Here is a 24,433-nt window from a genome sequence, read left to right on the forward strand (position 1 = left end):
CACAGGGTGGGCCTTGGCTATGTGGAAGATCAAGGAGGAGGTTCTTGCAGCAAACTCAAACAGAACTGGTTTTATTGTCCAAAACCATTGATCCACAGGGACATACAATAATACTCACAAATGCAGATGTAGAGCAAACGGATTGGCAGGGTAAATGCAGAGCAAGCAGAATAATGATGCACCAACTTGGGCAGCAACAAAGTCCTTAGGGTTTCTTCCTCTAGTGGTCTGGATCCCCTACAGCAGACATGGACTGGGGAGAACAAGATATACCTGATACCCTTGTCAGTACTGTGGTCCCTTCACTAAGGCAGCAGAGCCTGTTAAGGAGAATACTCCCAGCTATCTCTCCTGGTTGGAGCAAAGAAACTGCTCTTCCTAGCTATAACTGGCTATATCTCATTCCTGGAATGTGCTATTACAAAAGATATCCTACACTTACTAGGGTCCCTGTACCCCTACTTCTATAGAGGTAAAGGTCTCTCTGGGGTAGAACAGCTTTACTGGGCCTTGCTGATCCCAGGCTCAGTGAACATCTACCTTAGTCAATAGATGCAGGCCAAAGAGGAAGGTCAAACTTCAAAATTAAATATAAAAAAATCTGTTTGCTCTTATGGAAAACCAATTTCAATGCAGTATTCTGCTGCAGGAACTCTATTAACTGATGCATTTTGTAAAAAAAAACATGTTTTCCAGTGACAAAATCCTTTCAAGAAAACTGTAGAGCATCCTTCTGCGACAATGGCAATGGTCCCAATATTGAGGGAAGTTGCATTGAGTTTCCCTCTGGCCTTACTTCTCACTGCAAGCGCCACCTAGTGGCAGAATGAATGCTGAACCAATAAGTGTGGGTGGAGTTAAAACAAATGAATGCAAAATAAAGAAGAAAATCAAATGGTGAAATCACGTAGGTGAAGCTAAGCATTGAGCAGTATGGGGTTTAATGTTCTCAAGTTGATGGAAGATACATTCCATAGCACCCTGGCTACAAGGGAGTTAATTTCAGTAAATGCACTCGTGACTGGGTTATTTTGATCATGTGACCCAGGAGCAATGTGTAACCAACATACCCTTGCCAAGGGTTTTACCTTTACACCCTTTTAACAGCTAATTATCCCTGCAACACAATCCGAGGCCCACATGTCTTTTCCTGCCGGGTTATCACTCAGGTGCAGCCTGACGTCAGGCCTTGTTGTTTATCCTGCACGTTCTGTTCTCTCCCTGCTCTGCTGGAATGGAAGGCAACATGGGGGCGGTGGCACAGCGGCCAAGTGCAGTCTCTCTCTGATAAGAGAACAATGTGTCATCGTCCCTTTGCTCTAATCTGGGCTCTTCTCTGCCATTGGAGCTCTCGTACAGTTGTGCCAAACGGATGAGTTGCTATTTTGACGCATGTTCCCAATAGTGCAGCCAGGATATCCCGACACGGATCAATAAATGGATAAGCCGTTTGGACAGATCCACCCCAGTTTCACAACAAAGGCTCAGCAAAACCAAGCGCTTTTGGTTCTCTTTTCATGGAAACCTTCCATAATATATTTCCTCAAAAAAATTTTGGATTATTTTGTTATCCAAGGTGGAAGACTTAAGAAAGTCACAACTGAAGCTTTTTGAAAAGTAAACATAATTTTAAGCAACATACATAAGCAATATACACGAATTATGCAGCCTTTTCATGATTTTCAATGTAATAATATGGTTTGCAACAGTTCCCTAAGGCCCGCCCCCAGGGGCGGATTAACCACTAGGCATATGTAGGTTACAGCCTAGGGGCCCATGTATACCCCCCAACATTTGAAAAATGTAAAGAGCTTTGCCTGCTGACTGAGGTCTGTATAGACACAGATAGAGCCTAGAAGTGAGGCCTGTACAGAGTGTAGCCTAGGGGCCCCGCATAGCATTAACCCGCCACTGCTGGCCCCCTGATCTGACAGTAACAGTACTCAACTGCCCTCAGCCTGCATCCATCCCACATTACCCTGCACATGTGATGTCAATAAGGAAAGGAACATCATAGTGCAATGCATTGTGGGTTATGTAGTTCCTGCATGCTGCCTGTAAGCTGTGGAGACGTTGTTACAATTTGTAACATCAATGTTTTGGTCCCTCCTCCCCTGCCAGGATTTCAAATGATGCTGTTTTGCAGCTGGATTTCAGCATATAAAAATGGTATTTATTCATACTTTTTGAAGAAACAGATTACATTGATAGGTATATTAGGGGTTTCTGTGTTGTGTGGAGCCCTTTAACAAATTTCGGTTTGAAAGCCAAAGCTCCCCTTTAATGTTTCTCCCTATCCATTGCCGTGTACCTTTTCTGCTTGTCACCCCCAAAACATGGTGTCACTGATACCCCTACAGTACAGAAAAGTAACAAATAAGTTACATTTCAGTAGTTCCTACATCTGTTTGTTTGGTCACAAGGGTTGGGTGGTGCAGCTGATGAGCCATCTTTGGTGGGTGGGTTGACCTTCGTGTGTGAACCTTCCTCTGTAACTATTGTTCTGCGTTATTATTGTTTGCTTCCCTAAGCCGCCAAGAGACGTTATTTCTGGTGCTGTGTTCTACCCTCACATGTTGTTGGGTTCCTTGGAATACTGGTTACCCTGAGCTGATTTCCAGTCATCCCATTCTCAAGGCCAACCACGTGCAGCTGTGCCAATGAGCAGGGAACGGACTCCCCCTGGGAAAATGATTTACCATCTCTGGAGGGATGTAGTAAAACATGATGACTGGCCTGCAAATTATCTGTGTTTCTACTGAACTGTACTCTTACTACTGCTCTTTGAGAGACATAGCGTTACACTGACATCATAATTCTAATATTAGTGACTATAGCTAGAGGATGTGCTGCACTATATTGTGTCCCAGGCTACCCATGTAGCAAATCTAAGGGCCTCAGCTGCCTTGGTTGCTTAAGAGCCGTACCACATACATAAGCTGGCCATACAGATCAGTAACATACCAGCCAGGTGGAAACCCTACCAGAGAAAAAGCTGAATTCACTTGGAGAAGTCTAACTGACCCCCAGTGAATTCCACTTTCCTTGTATAAAATGCCTTAGAAGTTGTGTCCTTCTTCCAGTGACCCATAGTCTTTAGTGATAACAATAAAAAAAATAAAAGCCCTGTTTGAGAGTGAATCTGAAGCAAAGTTTCCATTTTTAGTTTTGGATTAGGTGTATAAACCCCGTGGTACCGCTAGTATTGAGCAGTGATTATCCCACTATAAAAGAATATAAAAAGAAGCATCCCCATGGGGGCATTTCCCTGGCACAAAAAACAATACCTTCGGCACAGGACTTACTTTGCTTTATTGGGTGCATTCAATTCCCGAGCCGCTTCCACGCTCAACCATCAAACAAGGAAGAAGCACACCTTCATGCTGCACCCTTCCTCAGGTGCATTTCCCTGGCACTGCTGGTGCCTATCCTGCCAGCTAAGGCCATGAGTTTCTTGCCCCTTTGGGTAAGTATATAAACATTGTCTGTGTGACAGCAAAACCTATAAGAACAGTTATTGTCGTCAGCAAACACACACAGAATGCCACCGTATGTGTACAAAAGATTTATTAAAAGGGAGAGACATCAAATATAATTTAGCTTTAAAAAATATATACTTTTGATGGCGGCCTTTACTGGTTAAGTGTTTTCTGAAACCTTGGAATTATTTCTGTAGCCCATTCATGTTTCTTTGCGGTGAGTCTGTGCCACGGGGTACACTCAGAACTCACTGGCCCCATGCAGATGGCAGGCGTGAGTGATGGCAGCAGAGAGGACAAATTAAATGCCACATCAACATCCTGCTTACTGGGCTCCACTCTTGGGCAAGGCATATTCGGCACCATTGGGCTGCAAAACTGCCAGCTGTGGCCTTATTCAATTGGCTTATTCAGGGACCAGCAAGCGACACTCTATAGCCGGAGTTGGCAGTTCTGCCAGTGGGCTAGCAGTAGGTCAGTAGGCTGAGCCATAAGGTTGTCCCACCCAATTTCACTGTAATACTCAAGGCTGGGGAGTTGGAAGCAATTTTGGTACCTGGAGTTGGGGTCAGAGGGACCATAAACAGAGGAGTTGGAGTCGAAAGATTTATTTACAGACCCCACAGCCCTGGTAATATTGCAGCCTTCAGTGCCCTTGTTTAAAGGGGCACAAGCATTCAAACATGCAGGGAACCCTGAAAATAAGGAGTAAGGCTAAAGTGGCTAATACTGAAAAAGGATTTATTTGTTTTAACCACTGAGTGCAAATGGGCATATTGTCATTCTGCTGCCAGCATAGCTAGAAGTGATCCTTAGCTAAATCACCAATTACTGATTTACAACACTGCAGCCTAGTGAGAGAAGTGATACTTGTATTACAGTTACTATAGGAAACACAACTCAGTACAAGGTCTTGTGCTATTCCCTTAACTCCTCCACTGCCTCTGTACCAACAGACCGTCAGGCGGAGACTCACCTGGAGGCAAGTAGAGCAGACAAACAAATAGGCAGAAAAGTGGGATTTTGAAGTAAATGTCATTTTCCAGCAAAACTGTGACTATACAGGCAAATGTAAAAATGTTATTTTGATAATAGTACCCCTTTAAACTGGGGCATAACTACGAAGCAAGTGGACCTTGTGAATTCTGGGGCAAACAGGGCCCTGACATAAATAAAACACCCATTCCTGAACCTAAAGGGGTCCTTAAATGACGTTACTACAGGGCTCATTAATGGCAATGGTGCCACAAGATGTTAAAGATGGAAGGACAAATGTGTTACTATGTAGTAGAAAACCCATTTACTTGATATTATGTCAAAAGATATTGGAATCATACTGCATTTGCAGACCAATGAGCAGCCTGCACCCTTAAAATCACGTTACAGGCTCATTTGGACTTATCTTCTATTACTGGAATTTCCGTGTCATCAAGATCTGACACACCAAGAGATTAACTTCAAGTGAATAAAGAGAAATAATTGGGGTGCAGGGCACAACCCACAATGGTAGCTGGGAAGCGGGCGAGACAGCAGTGCGCGGAATAATAACACCATCATTTCAACACTAGGATTTTCTTTTCAGACAGACATTGGATAAAAAAAAGGTACAGGAGACTTTTATACAGTAACAAAAGATAAAAATAAATAAATGTGAAATAAAAGGTCACTGCAATATGTAGGATAATGAAGGATAATGTCCATTAGCTACACAGCACCTACTCCTTTAGCCTCTTCCTCTGCCCTGGCTGGGAATACTCAGAGCAGAGACATGGGGGTCCCACCAAATCAGTTCAGAACTACCAAGACATTAGCAGACCCCCCAGAAACAGAATAAACCCACACTCCCGCCCAAACAACCAGGGCCATATTTAGGAAAACAAATTTCTATTGGATGCCTATGGAATTTTTTTCACCCCCTCCAAACCAGTTTGTTGTTTTTATAAATATGACCAATAATGGTTACCAAACAGACAAAACTAATCACTTTTTGTTTTACAAACAGTTCATTGCCAAATTCCTGCTGAACAATAGGGGATCTGGAGAGATCAAGGAAAGGATTCATTCATGAATCGGATACAGTGGTGAAGCCATTGTGACAGCTAGAATTGGGCAAAGAAGGCATCTGCCTTGGGAGAATATTTATAAAAGTACATACAGTGTAGCAAACGGTAAATATTTTCAGTATTTACATCAAGGAAAGGTCCTTCAGTTCCTTTTAGGCTGAAGGCTGGCAGGGAAGATTCTGGGGGTTGGTTGCCAACAGTGGGAGGGCTGCAAGTAAATTGGGGAATGTATCCCCCATAACTCCGACTGCAGCTGTCCAGTAACACATGACCCCAACTTGTTTTTGAGGGGTAATGGGACTATGTCCTACAGGCAATACTTAGTGGCAATACATGTGTAAAACAATGAGATCAGGTCTCTGGCAAGGGAAATAGCCTGAGAGAATATACAGAATCGTACAGCCTGCATATCCCAAAGCAAAATGCTCAGCACAATAGTGAGTGCGGGGCGAATGTACCCTAATCCAACTGCTGCCGGATGTGCTTGTATTCTAACTCCTCCTTGCAGCATCTGTGTGACTTGCCCGATACCTGCCAGAATGTCTGCACAGCAGCCGGGCACTGCCTCTTTCTATGTACAAATCAGAAGACAGACAGGTTCCTAATGAGGCGTCTGCACCTGTTATAAGTTACGGTTTTACCCTTTCACAAAGGAACAATGCATCTTAAAGATGTCCAATCATGTATCATTGCTACAAGTACCGTATGGGTTCGTTCTGCCGCTTGGAGAACGGGGGCTTATTAAAAAAAAAAAGAGAGAAAAAAAATCCTCTGATATTTAAAAAAAAAAAAAAAAAAGTTTAAGGTCCGTTATGGTAACAAGAGTCAGTCGAAGAAACAGTCTCATATTCCTTTATAGTGTTTTGTTGCCGATATAAGATTGCGATCAGTGATCTTGCGTGTAGCGTTCGTCTGTCCGATTCCACAAAACATGTGATCTAATGACTATAAAATACTTAATATAAAAGTATTTTACAAAAAAGAACAAAACAAAAAAAGCGACTAATATAGAATCCTAAGGCACTGTGTGTTGGGTGAGCTTTGTACAGCGGGGGGCAAGTCCGTGAGCTGGCTGTGATCCAATGGCCTTTGGCTCTCATACGTAGGCTCCCAGGGCAGAGTGAAATTCTGTCAAGCACTGGACTAACTGCTGGAACTTTGGTCTTTCTTCTGGGTCCAGGGCCCAGCAACAGGCCATGACAGCAAACCTGCATAGCAAAGAGAGGAGCAGTTAGACAGGGACTGAGAGAAGTGTAAGACTGGGAGAGACCTGGATTCCATTTCTTATAACTCCTGAGTTAACTCCTTGACTCACATTTTATTCAAGGGTTTCCATTCCAAATGTGACATCTCATTCCAGAAATGCCTTTATACATTAACGGTCTGTTGCTACTTATGTCATTCATGCCACTGGCACTGGGCACCAATATCATTAGCAATAAGGCTGAAGCCACATGCCCTAATAAACAGAAGAGAACGGCATTCCTTGGCTGGTCCTCACTCAAAATTTTCTCTCCAAAAGGTTTGCTCTGTAACAACTGGAGACTAAGCGGCTAGTAAGTACATATACTGCTTATATAATAGTGAGACTGGAAATGTTGCCTTTGGCAGTAAGAGACCAACAGAATATTGCATTCCCGTATCAAACTAGATATGTAAACCCAAAGGCTCCTAGACGGTACCGATATCATAAATACTGTATTATTGGCTATAACCTGCACTGAGAAAATAAACAAATTCCTGGTTATACAAGTACTTACAGCTCATCAGGGCAGTTGATTGGCTGGGCTATTCTGTAGCCATCTTTTAAGTATGCGGCCATTTCAAAAGGATCAATATCAACGTATGGAGTTTGTCCCAGTGTCATAAGCTCCCACAGGGTCACGCCAAAAGCCCACTGTAAGAGTAAATAGAATAATGAATGATATGTAGCACTCTATATCCGGCTTTAACACAAACCACAGCAAATGAATTCAACAGATCCATAAAATATAAGATGTCAAGGAAAATAAGTGTCTCCCAGTCCTCTAGATAATCTAAGTATTTGATAATAAATATAAGATCATCCCAAAGGCTTATGTTAAAACAAAGGTCACTAAATGAAATGTTACATGTCATTAGCATTTTCATACTGTGACCTGGGTTGTACAGTGAAATAGGTGTAAAGTGCCCTACAATTTCCCTCAAACCATGGAATTGCACACCTGTGTAAGGGACAAGGGGAAAAGCCTACAGACAGGCCACAGACATTTAAGGTGACCTTTATATTTTTTTTTTTTTACTTTACAGTAAGAGCTATTTTATTTCTTTATGACACAGGAGTCATGTGACGTCACTACTATAGTCTAGTACATGTGCGTAATTCACTGTGGAATCATACATCGCTGATGAAAATAACTGTATAAATACAATTTCTGCCACTACAAAATATTCTGATATGTCAAGCTGCGGCCAAAGCATAAGAAATATCACAATAGATCAAATGATATAAAGAACAATTGTACGAACATTCTCAGCCCAATACACCAGGATCCCAGTTAGAACATTTAGCACACCCTTAGTAAGAGCAGATCTGTCTCTATGCTGGGAACAAACTTGAGAAATGCTCCTTGAATGGCAGGAAGTTTGTTATTTCGCAGTTCTTAAGAAAACAAGAATTGTGTGTTCTGGGGACCTGGTGTCTCAAGAGGGAGGTCAGCCTCAGGATAGGAGCTGATAAGTGGAGAGCTTTCCAGATAAAGAGGAATGTGACTTCAGATAGAATGTACTCACAACTGCCTACATAACACCAGGGAGAGGATTCATGAGCAGAGAGCATGGTGGGTAGAAGCGTGCCTATGGGGTCGATTCAGGCTGGGAAGCACTGTGCCATAAAGAGATGCTGCAAGGTGAAGTCAGTAAGCTCTTAATTGTCCTCTCTAGATAGAATCATGAGTAAATGTATGTGTGAAATGGATTTAAAGGACACCCATGTATATTATATGCTGCCTGCAAAGGCCCCCTTTCCAGTTGTACCACCTGTGCTCCCCAATAATGCCCCACTTGCCTGTAGCCGATATTCAAATACAGATTAGGCAGCAGGATTTGTGGCCGCTTGAGCTCCTTAAGATCTCAGGAAGCAAGGGACACTGGGCAAATACTTATTTCTTAGGTACATGCTCTGTACATTATTTACCAATACAGCACAGTGATTCATGGGACCTGATCAATTGGTCACATGGGGGAGGGGGCAAATCAGGCAACGATATGTTTGTTTGGGGTTCTGTGCAGATTTAGAGTTTTCCTTCCTTTTTCTCATTCTGATAATCAGCTAGTGGCAAAAGGGTAAGAAAGAACTGAGCAGCGTATTGTTTAGAGGCACCAGCACTCACCACATCCCCTGCACTGGAGAACTCTTTGTTCACTAGACTCTCAAGAGCCATCCAGCGTACAGGTCGGTTCTCATTGTCTCCGAGACAGTGATAATCCATGGGGAAGAGGTCTCGAGAGAGAGCGTTGTCTGTAATCTTTACCTGAAGGGACTCGTCAATCCTGTGGAGAGAGACACAATAAGATTTACAGGACAACCGACGAAGGGCAAGACTAGGATCTTTACTATTACAGCGCTGCTAAACTTCTTGGCTGGTACAGTGAATTATATATATAAAATCCAGCATCTGAAGCCACTGATTGTTAGGATTAAGTTCTCCTTTGATCACAATATAAATGTATATAGTTACAGACATATTTTAGTTAACAACGTATGAGTGTGACAAGGCTGATCCACTGGTTACGAGAAAGGTTACATTGTGACGCAAGTTCTTGCGTTTCCGAATACAAATACTTACACACAATTTCTAGCAGCAAGGTCTTTGTGAATAACTTCCCGTCGCGCCAAGTAACTCATCCCACAGGCGATCTGAATGGCCATATGCACAAGATCTTGCTGGGAAATGGCCTGAAGGAGAGAAATACATGTGTATATACATATACATCAACATGGCAGGCTACATAAACACTAAATCCTAACAACTCCATTGGCATTAATCCTAATAACTCCAGGAAACTTGTGTGTGACATAGCTGTGCCCAGTATGGACACTCTCCAGCCAATGTTTATATGACTGTCTTTATAAATGTGCCGCATACTTACCCTTTCCATTTGAAGAAACCTTAGGATAAAGGATGTGTTGCTATATGTTCCCTGGCAGGCCTTTAAAGCGACTAGACACAACTATAAGCACTGGACTTAAAGCACAGAATAACTCCAGAGCCAACACTTCTCTGCTATGTGGTATAGATGGACCACGTAAGTCAACTTTTTAAGGGATCTTCATTATTTTGAATGGTTTTAAAATGAAAAAAAAAATCTCAATATGCTGCCTATGTAACATTAAACTTTCCTGGTATGATGTGCTACCCTTTAATACATAGCCAGGAAAGTGAAAGTGTTTTGGGGACATTCGATAGCTACAATACCCCCCGTATAGTGTGTGCCTTTATTGGCAGAGGCCAGCTTTCCCAACTACGAGCAAGGTTTTTAGAGCCAGCTCCAGTCAGACTTGCCCTTACTAGCAGGAATACTTTAGAGGCATGAAGATGGATGTGTTTGGGAATGTTAGTCTGGAAATAGGGAGAAGGTTGAAAAATGAGGAAAGGTTAGATTTAAAAAGTGCTTATACCACATATTTGTTTGGCAAAGTCACCCCAAGGGCATTGAATAGATGCAGGTACGCACACAGGCACACAACCCACTGTAGCTACCATGGAACTATGGGAAAAACCACTTCTCTACCCTCTGCATACTGACTGCTCAGGGAACTGGATAACAGCACTGGATTCCCTCAGTCCACTGTTCTGTCAATGCTGTATTTTCTAATTTCATCTGTACGTACAGGAGGAAGTGTACATGTGATAAAACACCCCCAAAAATGTTATTTTGCAAAAAAATAAATAATTCTTAAAAAAAAAAAAACAAAAAACCACGTATTTGGTTTTTCTGCCAATATATTACATTAAAACATGGGGTTTGGGAGTTATATTTAAGTGCCTTAACCTATAGGGGAAGACTATGCAAGTTTATTCACTGATCAAGGCATAGAGCTTGGTTTTATTTATTGTCAGCACAGCGTGACTTTAGATCTTGACATCACAATAGCCTTGGATACTATGCTTGTTCAAAAACTCATCCAGGCCCTATTATAGGAATTAACAGAATCTGCCATCACAGCATCACTAGGAAGGGCATTCCACAACCTCACTGCCCTCACCGTGAAAACCCCCCTACGCTGCTTCAAATGGAAGTTCAGTATCTCTAATCTAAAGGGGAGGGCTCTGGTGTGTTGATCGTTTTTATGGGGAAAAAAGATCTCCCGCTATCTGTCTACAATACCCTCTAATGTACAGAGTAATCATGTCCCCTCGCAAGCACCTCTTTTCCAGAGAAAACTACCCCAACATTGTTTTCCATCCCCTTTACCAGTTTAGTTGCAGTCTCTGCACTCTCTCCAGCTCATTAATATCCTTCTTAAGGACTGGAGCCCAAAACTGCACTACATACTCAAGGTGAGGCCTTACCAGGGACCTATAAAGGGGCAAAATTATGTTTCTATCCCTTGAGTCAATGCCATTTTGATGCAAGACAAATCTAATCGTTTGGTTCTGTTTGTGGAACTTTGCTGTAACTAGGTAGATATTAGCCTATCAACTAACCAGTGCATGCCATACTGGATAATTCCACTACAGCTGCCACCTGGAATAAAACCACCAGTCTGCCCCCCCTTGTTATGACATTTCTGTGGTTTGCCAACCTTTACTTCGTTTTATTCAATACAAGTGGTGACAGAGGGGGACTGACTTCTAACCCAATGGCAGTGGCCTAGTGTGCCATTAGTAGAAGCGCTGGGGGGTACTCACCTGTGTGCAGCTCATACTACAGCACCAGTGGAACACCCTGCCCATCAGCACACCCCCCAGTTACTGGAATCTCCCTGCAGCAGCTCAGCCCCTGGTTTTGCTTGATATCATTTCTGCCTACAGACAGTACCACCAGGGCCCACACAGGGGAGGCTTAGAGAATGCACAGCCGCTATACAGCTTACATGCAAGGCTCAGCCCATAAAACCCATAATTTACAACACAGTAGCAATAACAAGTAGCTACTTTTTTTACATCTGGACAGTTTTATTCATTGTCAGGTGGGATAAGGATCTGTTAAAGGAAGGATTTCTAATGCCTTGAAGAAGCAGAATGGAAATAAGTCCCATATGGGGTTTCATGACACGGTGTAAAAGAAAAACCATTATTTTTTGCCTGAAAACATGTGCAATGTGAACCTGCTGACTGCTGTAAAAAGCAGTGTATATATGTAGTTAACTAGATGTGCTGTACATTTAATGCTTATCACTCAGTTTGCAACCTCTTCCTTCCTGCCACTAATCTTCATGACACAGAGCCAAACAAGCATGGGGGGGCAGTCTAAATGGAATCGTTATTTGTTTAAAGATATAAATATGAAAAGGAAGATATAAAAATGCAATAGCAGGTAGAGATATAGAGATACAGAAGAGATACAGAAGAGAAGGAGCAATATATCACTATTATAGAAGATGCCCTGCTATATATACTATCCTATATTTTTACCAGGGTTAAACCTACGGGGAGCGACACATTTTCTGGTTCCTAATGGAAATATCTAAGCCTTCCTCCTGCTGATATTTGCCAGTTAAAGCTGGCAGCTCCTAATGCTGGTCCCCCTTCCTACCAGCCACTGGTCAAGCTGGGAAGCTCCCTGATTGAAAGTTACTGGTACTAATACATAGCTTTGCAGATAAGCACAAATGGTTCTATTCATTTATTTATTAAAAATGTTCTACTAAAAACATTAACCTCTATCAACACTGCAAATTGCTCAGCTTTGGCAAGTGCCCGATATACGGGAAAGTGCTCCATGCGCTAAATTTGCTAAATGATTTACCTAATGTTGCCTTAGACCTGTGCTGTACACGGAGTGGTGTTGCTTGAGCTTTTGCATATGAGATGCCAGGGCCTATTTTTTAGGTCTCAGTCCTCTAGCCCTCTACCAGGGTGCTATGGTCAGAGAGCTTGGCAAACACTCAACGGTTTGAATTCCTAACTGAATGGTTGTATAATGTTAATGTAGATACACCTGTCTAAAAAGCCTACCTTTTTAGCATGCCAGCTGGCTGTAGCATAAGCCACATGCTACCTCATAAACACCGACACAGCATAAATCAGAGAAAAGTGGCACCTACTGAACATACACTTCGGTACAATACATTCCCTGATCTACAGCATTACAGCGGGTGAAGGGACTTTTCCTGTTTTTATGAGCACTGGTACAGCGAGAAAGGTAACAGGATGGAAAGAATTCATTTTCTTCTATAAACAAGGTTTAAGGTACAAACAGACCCCAGCCAACCCAATAAATTGTGACTGTCTAGAGCAGTGATCCCCAACCAGTGGCTCGGGGGCAACATGTTGCTCCCCAACCCCTTGGATGTTGCTCTCAGTGCCCCCAAACCAGGGAGTTATTTTTGAATTCCTGACTTGGGGGTAAGTTTTGGTTGAATAAAAACAAGATTTACTACCAAATCATAGAGGCTGCCCAATAGCCAATCTTAGACCTTATTTGGCACCTCCATGAACTTTTATGATGTTTGTGTTGCTCCCCAAGTCTTTTTACATTTGACTGTGGCTCACAAGTAAGAAAGGTTGAAGACCCCTGGTCTAGGGACCACAGCAGTCCTTCTGCCATTTGTCAGTCCGGGCCTGATCTCTTCTAACAAACACATTTAGTTGGTAGTGTTGAGTGTAGAATTGCCCTCTCTCCCTTTCGGGGAGTCCTTGCCTACAAACCACTTGTAGCTTTAACAAGAGGATCGGCCTTGTCTCAGTGCCGAGACAGTATTTCCTACCATGTGCCTTATCTGCGCTTTCACATCTACATTAGTTGATTCTGCCTTTTACACCTTCTTCCCATGTTATTTTGCTAATTTCATGCTGTTAGTGCCATTAACCTACATCAGATACGGAATTCCTCCATCCCCAGATGCTGTCGCACTTTGGCATAGTCTATTTGAATTCTAAATACGATGGTGTATATATCATTTCACACCACACTATAATTGCACTAGATCTTCCCAAACAGACATGGATAATTGGCATCCTGCGCACGTTTAACATCGCTGTGTATTTTTCCTGCCTTTTAATGTCTACTACGTTTGCCTGCGAGTTCCTCACTACAGTGTTCTGCTTTGCCTGCGGAATCAAGGAGAGTGCAGGCGAGTGTTGTTTTTGTGCGTCTGGGCAAGTGTTTCATGTGCTGATGTTATTTCTTCTTAATGAGAGGAGATGTGCAGATAAAGTAAGATAGGCATTCATGGGAAGGGGTTCTCTGGCGACTGGGATATTCCTTCAGTCCCAAAGTGAAGGCTCAGCATAAGCATATCAGAGATTTCTCTTGTGAAATGTTTATCCTGTCAGACCTCCGCACAGCTCTAGAATGCGTATCCCTTCAGCTGCCTGCTATGCACAACTGCTAATAGAAACCACGCCAAAGAATACACAAATCACCGACACTTCCAGGTGTATGAAGCGATGCTTTACATTACCCAGGAACAGAGGCTTCCACTCCCGGGGACTTACTAGTAGGTCAAACACAAAGGTGCACTAAACTCTAATATTTGATGCTATGAACTTTGCCTTTGCTTTTGTCTTGCAACTGCTGTAGAATATTTCTGGCATGCCAGAAGCCATTTTAAGATTCCTTGGCTGGACCACTTTATTCAGACACTTTCTCAGCGTAAAGAAAGAGCAAGAAGGCGGCAGCTTCATTCAGCATGGAGACATTAGATTCAGCGGTACTTGTCGACAATCACAAAATGCCTTGCAACTGCCATCACTGTCTGCCCTTACGTTGGGTTCCAACAGGGCTGCAACTATCATATGAATTTTGCAGAACAAAATTGTAATAGAAAGAATGAATGCCCTCCAAAAATGTGGCCATGTGGGGGCTAGATCAAGCACATATTTAAACTTATTGACATTTATTCATATACAGGAAGAAAAGGGGCAGAGGAATGTGCAGTGCAAGGATTCTGTAGGATCTGTTTAGAATTATAAGAATACTCGATCTTTATGTTTAGCTGATCCATGCCCTTATCTTCTATGCAAAGGTTCTGAATGCCTCCAGCAAGGGTTAAACTTGGGGAAAGGTGTACTGACGCGCAGAGTTTCGTAAGCCTGGAACCTTTACATAAACACATATCTTACTAGAGTTCGCACAGGCCCACGGGCTGCACAGGGGCTTAGGTTCCTGGAGTGTGTGTTAAACACAGGATTCCTGCCTGGACTTGATAACACGGTTAGTAATTCATGACAGGGAGATGCAGTGATTTCCTGATAGTAACAAGCGCCGGGCTGATGGGCTTTCTGGGAGCACAAGCAAATTTAGCTCAGACAAAAGGAATCAAGGCAGCAGTGAAATGCCCAACACAATATAGCCATATTCCATTTGACTGAGCTAAACTTGCATCTGTATTAAAGTACTGAAAAGAAGGAAACAAATGCAGAGGGCAGATCCAGCCAAATAAATGTACAATTCCTTGTAAAGAATGTTTCTATGGCCAATACTGTAGTGGTGAAACATCACAGGAAAAGTACTATTAAAGGGGTGGTTCACCTTTATGTTAGCTTTTAGTATGTTATTAGAAATTCTAAGCAACGTTTCAATTGGTTTTCATTATTTGTTATAGTTTTATTATTTGCCTTCTTTTTCCAACTCTTCAGTGTTTTTAAATGGGAGGTTACTGACCCCAGCAGCCAAAAACTACTGCTCTGTGAGGCTACAGTTTTGTTAGTTACTTTTTGCTCTCCTAATCATAACAGTTTCTCAGACTAACCACTCCCTGGCTGCTAAAGTAACTTGGACCCTAGCAACCCAATAGCTGCTGAAATTCCAAAGTGAATAGCTTCTGAATTGGAAATGAAAAAACTGAAAAACTACAAATACTAAAAAACGAATTGTCTCAGAATATTACTGTCTACATCATACTAAATGTTAATGTAAAGGTAAACAACCCCTTTAAACATTTCCAGGGCAACTTTCTTCCATTACAGCTACAGTTGTGTCTGGGATTATTACAAAGTCTTTACCTGTGGGTTATTTGCTTCCACCAACTTGCACTGTCTAAGAAACAGTTTCAGGTTGCCCCAGTTCATATAAGGCAGCAGCACCATGGGCTTCTCGCCATCTTCTGTACACACGTGGCCAATGGGCAGCAGGTTCCTAGAAGGCAAGCATAAGTTGTTTGTAAGAATTTTAATTAAAAGGTATCCATCAGTCATTAAAACACAGGCCCAGCAATCTGAACAATACTCTCACATATACAGAGCAAGGCAATTGCTATAGTTGTTAGATATGAAGCTTCGCTGCCCACGGTATGGTGTGTCTGTAAAATAACATCCACAGGTTCATAGTTCTTAGTAGCCAAGAGCCTTCCCAATATGGTGCCATAATGCAAAAGCACCCCCTGCCCCCAAACAACTGCCTGTATGTTACACTTGGGAGCAACACAGCAGAGCTCCTGAAAGGGACACTGACACCTTGCTATGACAATCCATAAGACTGCGTCAGTATTACTAGGGAGTTGCAGCACAAAAATATACCTAGACAAAAGTTCCCCCCAAAGCCCCCCTAGCTGAGCAGTATTTACCTGAGTGATACTCTGACATAGAAAAAGAATTCTCTGTAGTTCTGTCCATCACGCGATCCTTCCATAGGCCAAAGTAGTTTTCATTTGTAATTAGCCTATGGAAGGATCACTCCATTTTATGGCCAATCTCTGCTCTCAGTCCCCTTCATGACGAGGAGGTACCACTGGGCTGGGGGTAGCTTTGTGGGACTTTTCCCTATACATGTTTTCGTGCTGCAGCCCTTTAGTACAACTAACATGTTCCTACAGATTTTCATAAGAAAATGTCAGTATTCCTTTAATGTGTGCTTTGCATTGCTGCAAGAGAATGAGACTTCCTGGAGATTATACATTGTGAACGTTACTCATTAACCCAGGTCACTAATGTTTATGAATCACGTGTTCTGTCCCATAAAACCTGCTGGTTATGAATGGAAACCATATGGACATAAAGTAATCCAGTAGGTATGTACAGAAAAAGCAAGGAACCCTCCAGGAAACGAGGAATGACAGCCAGGGACATGCCAAATGCACTCATGATGGCTCCTGAATCCATAAGATCTACATATGGGGGTCTCTTACACACTTCATGTACCTTTAGTAGGGAACATATTCAATAGGAAGTGATAAGTCAGACGTTTAAAAAGTACAGTCCCATTTGTAAATATAATCTAACTTATGTTTGAAAAGCCTCCTTTCCTCAGCCCAAAATACGGGAGATGAGGGCAGGAGTGCCAGGTCGGCCTGCGTGCAGCAACGGAGCTCAATGTACTCGCTGGCAGGATGGAAAGCGGCCAGGAGCACTGGCACAAAAGCACTGCCCGCGGGGCACAAATGAGCAAAACAATCACAGCAATACTTTCTTCAGAACATATTTGGAGATTTGGCAATTTGTGCCGACACGTGAGAACTCCTTACAGCTAATGACACCACACGGGTGATAGTTACACAGACCCAGAAGGGGCAGAAGAGGATGATAACGTTCCTGGACAGTAAGAGACAGATGGCTGGCTATTCCACCCAGGCCCATGTCACACAGTACTAATGCTTACTCATGGCTGGACGGAACTGTCCATCTACTGCCTATAATGTTCATAGTTAAATATTCTACAGCCACATTAAAGGGGAAGTTCAGCTTTATGTTATAAATTGTCCTATTCTTAGGAGCTTTTCAACTGGTCAATATTTGTTCTTGAATTCTATTTTCAGTCTTCAAAAGTTTTTCATTGTTACGGCTATTTTTTTAGAACACAAAATGGACCCTAGCAACCAGACAGCTGCTTAAATTCCAAATTAGCATCATGCTCAAGTTAATCTTTGTGTACAGAAAACTGTAATGTCAGCTTACATGTAGTGCCATTTTACTGAATAAGTCAGTGAGGAAAGTCAAGGCAAAGTCCAACCTAGGGCACATAGGGTACAGTTTCACTTTAACCTAATTGTTTTCTAACTAAAACAATTGGGGAAAAAATAAAAAACAGATCTGTCATAAACTGAGGCAGTTATTTTTCCAGCAATGAAGTTCAGACATAAAAGAAATGGCTTTTCCATTCCAACAAGAGGCTAGTTAATGAATGGGCTTGCTGAAATACGGCTGACAGTGCTGTAGAACAGAACAAGGAAGATTAACTGTACAGGTATTGGAACAGAAACCCGCGACTGCACAAATAAAGGATGTAGCAGGGTGTGTCTGTAGTCGCACAGAAACGGGGCAAGAAAAGCTTTCTACGGAAATATTCCTAGAATGATTTGACACATTTTTCCACAATTGAACAAAAACATTAATAAGCAAGAGTGGCCAGAAAAGGGAGCCTATACGGCTAATGTGGCTCTTCCCCTGCACAGCTCTGCAACTTGGCACACCCCATAGAATTATCAGGCTCATTTCATTGGGCAAGAACACACACATATCTAGCAGTTTAGCATCCATTTAATTGGGCCACACTGAGCTCCTCTGAGCATATAAACACAGAACATTGACATATAACATGGAAATGGTTATCCTAGAGAGTACAGCACAGGGATTATTTTTTAAGGAATTCTAGGACCCGTTGCACAGTAACGGGGGGAGGGGATGGCAAGGGGAAATGGAAAGATATCCCACTGTGGGTAGGGAACGTAGAACAGGATAACTAAAAGTAGTGTTTTGGGCTGACAATTCCTTTAAAAACGCTACTAGTACCTCCCCCATCTGTGCCACTTCCTGCTTCCTCCTTTCCCAGGCTGTGCAGGGGGGCGGCGGCTCTCCGCACATTGCACTGTAGAACAGGAACCAATCAGCAGCTAAGCTGAACTGATAGGGAACTAAAGCCTGTCTTTGCTTGTGTGTGTGCAGGGCTGTAATTGGCTATTTCCCTCCTACTTAGCTTCTAGAAGGGAATATTAGGACACGCCCACCCTTCATTTGAAACACTGACAGAGACCAAAGAGAATATATAGGGAGCTCCAATAAAGGGGCCGGTTTTACAGATAGGATTCATTTTTAGAGCAAAGTGAAACCAGCACCATATATTATTCATCATTGTCTACAACAGGGGTGTCAAACTTAATTGCACAGGGGGCCAAAATTCAAAACACACTTTAGGTCGCAGGTCGAACAGGATAAACATTTATTGAACACACTAAAATTCAGTTGTCTTTGCTCTTATATCATTTTATCAGAGCTGGACACCTGGCATCTTTTTTTTGGTAACAAGTTTGTTTATGTACCTGTGCCAGCAGCCATCTTATTGCCCCATGTATCTGTGCCAGCAGCCATCTTATTGCCCCATGTACCTGTGCCAGCAGCCATCTTATTGCCCCATGTACCTGTGCCAGCAGCCATCTTATTGCCCCATGTACCTGTGCCAGCAGCCATATTATTGCCCCATGTACCTGTGCCAGCAGCCATATTATTGCCCCATGTACCTGTGCCAGCAGCCATATTGCCCCATGTACCTGTGCCAGCAGCCATCATATTGCCCCCCATCTGTCCCTGTGGCAGCAGCAGCCAACACTATATATTACCCAATTTGGCCCCAGTTTGTACCTATGCCAGCAGGCGGCAGCAGCAGCCAAAAAATCATATATTGGCCCCAAATCATCTCTACCTGTGCCAGAAGCAAGCGCCAGAACTCCCCGGTTTCTCCTGCTTATATTTTCTCCCCACATTTTGTGACGCACCAGCTCTCTCTGTCTCTGCTGTTTAAATGACGGCGTATGCGCGCGCCAACCCCTACTGCGCATGTGTCACAGTGCCAGTGCGATTAGAAGAGAGCTGCATTATGGGATATGTAGTTTATTGTGTGGCGCTTCATATCGCCGGGCCATTAAAAACAATAATAATAAAATGATCATATTGTCTACATATGGTCTACAAGATAAGGTTTTTTTCGTTTATCCTGTATGTCTCCTTTAAAAACATAATCCTTAACACAAAAGGACTTATTTAATCTTTAAAGGACAGGTAAAGTTAGAAAGCTAGACACCCCGCACTCACAAAGCTGGTGCTCTTATTAGGAGAGAATTGCACTGGCCTGTGGAAAAAAACTGTCTGCTTAACATTTTGGCTTCCTCCAGTGAAACAAACTTTACATGGCCTTTAAAAGTCCAGTAGCACAAATGATTAATTTGGCATGAAATCCTATTATTACACATGTGTAACTCCCCGTATGGCTCCCCTGCAGGCTGAACTGACTGCTACCATACGAGGAGCTATGCACCTTTGTGTTGTTCTGTTTATTTGGGCCACAGAACAATCCAACCAGCAGGAAGCAAACTGGAATCCCCGGCATGGCAGAGTGCCCCTTTGACTGGCTCTTTCCTCATCTCATTCGTTTGCTTATCTAATTGTTTCCTGTTCTTAATTGGCTATTTTCAGTATTCGATCGCTTTCACTCTATTAGATGTTCCTGACACATAAAGGTAATTAGAAAGGGCTGTGTATGTACTTTTGGCCCATGTGGTTATACCCTGACTGCAGTGGATGGGGGAAATCACTCACCTATGGTGCAGACCTCGAAGTTTGCAGCTTTCAGTCAACATCATGGTGATCTGAACTTCCGAGGCCTGATCTAAAACACAAATTAAGGGTGTCAATGCCTTCAAAAATTAAATCCACTTAAACACATTAAATTATCATAGCATTTAAAAAACAAACAAAAAAAATAGGTAAAAGATTCCCAGATTCCAGCACTGCCTTATTGCAAATGTTTATAAAGGCACTAATGTTGCAAGAGTACAAATGTGCTGTACATAAATCAGCGGTGAAAGGCTGCACAATACAGGCAAACACAATAATACAAGGAAAGAGCAATAAAGCACTAGATATACAGACCCCTTAAATTGCCTTTTGGACACATACCTTACACTTAAATAGAACATACACTCTGACAAGTCTATATAACTTAGCAGTGTTTCTTTTATGCTGGGGGCAGACCCACAATTATAAGGTTGGGAAATCCGATATAAATGCTACACCCCCAATAAATGTGTAGGCCCCGGATAACAGTTGTTACAGTGACGGTGGTGTTGTCCCGTTAGATCACTGACGGTTGGGTAAGAGCAAAAACCCTGCCAGATGATGATCTCTGCCAGATATGCTACAATTCCCATCTTTAGTATGAAGTTGGAAAAGGAAATGTCAGTATGACCTACGCCATGCCATACCGTTAGCACGACGAATGAGCTCAAAAGGGAAGCAGTGAATAAACACAGCGGTGCACAGGGTGCTACTTCAAATGAAAAATAGATAGGATACACATGGCAATGGAAAAACTCCTACAAGGCCATGCCACAATGAAAATAACATATTAAGTACTGGGATGTGGCCAAATCCATGGCTGCTCGTATCCCATGCACCACTATGTATTCTTTCTTTTCCAGAACGGAGCAGTTTAGCTAAAAGGCAATGTAGACAGATATGTATTTTTCTCTGGAACTCTTGGCCTACTGGCTGACGGATATAATTATAGGTAGTGAAAGATTTCCGTGAATACACGGAGGGCTCATTCTACAGAACAGCAAGGTTTATATGAATGTGACTCACAAGAGGCTGGGGGCTTCTGCTACATCTCAACATGCTGTCAGAACATGAGGATTATTCTTTAAATAAATTAAACAATATTTCAACACAAAAGGCTTTTATTTGAAATGCCCTGGCACAGTCACAGAAATGTATGGAAAACTTTCCATAGCTTGAAGGAACAGAAGATACATGGCATACACTTCCCACAACTTCCCCAATGATAAACGGCTGCACGTAGGTCACTGGAACACTTGCACGTCAGTTTCTAAACTTTAAAGGAGAAGGAAAGGTAAAATCACTGGGGGAAGTCAAAATATTAGGCACCCCAGTGATTATAATCAGTTACTGGATACCCCGGGTCAGTGCTCCTGTTAAGAGAAAAACACACCAGCCCAGGGAAGTTCAGAGACAGTGATCCTCTTCCTTCTTCTGCCTTCGTGCCACTCGTGCATGGGCAGTAAAGTGAAAGGCATAACTTTAACAAGAAAGTCGCCATTATCCCCTACTGCGCATTGCTGCCCTGCAGCTACCCTGGGCTGGGGTGGTTTTCCCCTAACAGAAGCACCAGCAATTACAATCACTCTGGGGTGCCGAACATTTTGGCACAATTTAACTTATAGTTAAGTTGAGCTTAAAAAGACCAAAGTCCAAGTCTAAGTTGAACCCACTTTCAAGCAAACCCCAGTGCACATATATATTCCCACACATATATAAAGTTTTTGTGACTCTTCCATGACTTTCTCAGTTTAGATTTCTATTAAATGTCTGACACTGGTGGAAATGGGGTGAGGCCTTACTAGAGACCTATAAAGAGGCAAAATTATGTTTCAATCCCTTGTGTCAATGCCCTTTTTTTATCCAAGACAGCACTTTATTTGCTTTAGTAGCCACAGAATGACATTGCCAGGAATTAGACAACTTGTTATCTACAAAAAAAACCCAGATCCTTCTCAGTTAAGGATCCCCCCAATACACCAACAATGATCCCAAACACAAGACCAAAGTAACATTGGAGTGAATCTAAATCCCAGAGGCTCAGCCCAGGTACAAATCTGTTGGACAGTACTGAAGAATGATGCTTTTAACTAAAGAGGTATTTTTTGCTTTTTGACAAGGCCAAGATGAACTGTTTATATCCGTGAAACAGCGGAGTATGAAGAAGCAAAGCCGTAGGAGAGCTCTGACAACTCCTATTAAAGGAAGCACTTCACTAGACATCAGTCTTCATCCAATTACTATTCATGCCAAAACATTTAGGCCCCTAAATCAACTGCAGCATTTCTCAGTTGTTCCCGATTTGCTTATATAAAAAACACAAAGAGTAGACAAAATACCAAAGAGGCTTTCATGTGAGGCCAATGGTGCAAGAAGGAGCTGGTAAGGGAATACACGGAGCAATGCAAGTGAGTTTCAAGAGAGCATAGCAAACGCACGGCAAGGCATGTGCCCACGTGACAGAATGTGTCTGAGCGCACTCCACCATTAATCCAGAGTACACAGCGCACATCTGCTCCCATTAGGTGTCTGTATGGGGCTATAGAAAAAACATAATTAGCAGAACAAAATACAAGTTAAAATCCCTGCCTTTCTTTCATTTCCTAGAAATTACACTATAAGCGCCAGCTAATGGGTTATTCATGCCAGTACAAGGAAATAATCTAATATATATATATATTGGCACTATGATGCACCTTCTTATGAAACATCCGCACCCAAGTTGGTTTCTCTCCCACCTCCTCTTTCAACCACTCTCTCTTTCAATTTATAAACCAGATTATTCCCATAATACAGGAAAAAGCTCAAATAAGTGCATTGGTTCCCACACACAGAGATTATAAATTGAGAAATGGTTAAGGATGTACTCAGGTGGTGGCAATGCCGAGTGACTATTGGCTGCAGCCTTAAGGTACTGCCGTCACTTAAACACCTATCAAACATTTCTGGGCCATAATTGTGGAAATGTGCTACCACAGGAGATTTTCTTTCATTACTAAATGTGATCTGTATCAAATCCAACTGCTTTACTGCTGTGACTTCTACCCTGAAAAAGTTATGGTTGTCAAAACAGTGTCTTCTGTTTACTTAATAAAAGTAGCAGAATTGTAGTATCAGTAATCATCTATTTAAAGGGGTGGTTTACTATAAGGTTAACCAGTATGTTACAGAATGTCCTATTCTATTTGCAGCTTTTCAATTCATCTAATTTTTTCTAGTTTCAGAATAACACTCTCTACATTATACTAAATTTAATGGTGAACTACCCCTTTAAGTACTGGGTCCCCTGAAAGATGCCTTCCCGTAGTTCAGGGCTTTCTAGATTATGGGTTTGCACTTTAGGGATCACATACCTGTATAGTCTAAAAATCGAACAGTTAGCAAGTTGTCACATTTGCCCTGGTTTCCTATGCACTGGAATGGAGCGCTGAGATTTATTTACATTGGAAATTTGGGCAGGAGATTGACATTTTTCTAGATTAGTTGAGGAAATACTAATCTTATCAGCACACACAGTCCCAGCTTCCATATTGTGTTGGCTTATCAATATTATTTCCTTCTTTTTCTCGGCGTTGGTTCGCCAACTTCTCGGGCTGCGCACAATACTCCATAAATTCAAATTCCTGAGGCACTCGCAGAATAAATATATTTTTGAACTGAAAAGCGAAAACATCCAAAGAAACAAGTACAAAATCACCCCTGCGTGGCACAGGGACAAAGAACGGCCCCGTACCACCCTATAACTGTGCGAATATCGTCTGATCTGCCCAAGAAAGACTCTGTTAATCATAATATTTGCAACAAAAGGGCGGAAAGACAATTCTCTAAGGGGGTAAATGAAAAAAAAATAATCAGAATACAAAAATCTAGCAGTTGTTTAACATAGGCTGTTTGTTCTTTGAATAAATGTAATAAAGATTTTAGGTTTTACAGTCTGTTGCCTGTTATCTAATGCTTGGGTTTTCTGTATAATAGATTTTTCCAGAATTTGGACTATTAAAAAATAATTGAAACTTTAATTAAACCCAATAGGGTTGCTTTGCCTTTAGTAAGGATTAATTATATCTTGGTTGGGATCAAGTACTTGGTTGGGATCAAGGATCAAGGTCCTGTTTTATTACTACAGAGAAAAGGGAATCATTTAACCATTAAATAAACCCAATAGGGCTGTTCTGCCCCCAATAAGGGGTAATTATAT

The 24,433-nt window shown here is 42.2% G+C and overlaps 1 protein-coding gene across 3 annotated transcripts in view; it reads right to left on the reverse strand.

Moving 5' to 3' along the window:
• Positions 1-3,552: 3,552 nt before the first annotated feature.
• The window catches only part of ryk (receptor like tyrosine kinase), a 61,925-nt gene continuing 41,044 nt past the window's right edge, over positions 3,553-24,433 (reverse strand). For 2 of the 3 annotated variants that reach the window (XM_012970475.3, XM_012970473.3), the window contains exons 10-15: positions 20,218-20,287; positions 15,697-15,829; positions 9,370-9,479; positions 8,914-9,073; positions 7,303-7,439; positions 3,553-6,750 (exon numbers count right to left, since the gene is read on the reverse strand). In XM_012970475.3, coding sequence (XP_012825929.1) covers positions 6,639-6,750; positions 7,303-7,439; positions 8,914-9,073; positions 9,370-9,479; positions 15,697-15,829; positions 20,218-20,287 — 722 coding nt within the window. In that variant the 3' untranslated portion in view covers positions 3,553-6,638. Of the gene's footprint in view, positions 6,751-7,302; positions 7,440-8,913; positions 9,074-9,369; positions 9,480-15,696; positions 15,830-20,217; positions 20,288-21,338; positions 21,511-24,433 lie in introns of those variants that run through there. The other variant, NM_001017272.2, reaches the window with a different exon arrangement.

This window comes from Xenopus tropicalis, chromosome 5 (assembly GCF_000004195.4).
Source record: "Xenopus tropicalis strain Nigerian chromosome 5, UCB_Xtro_10.0, whole genome shotgun sequence".
Taxonomy (NCBI): domain Eukaryota; kingdom Metazoa; phylum Chordata; class Amphibia; order Anura; family Pipidae; genus Xenopus; species Xenopus tropicalis.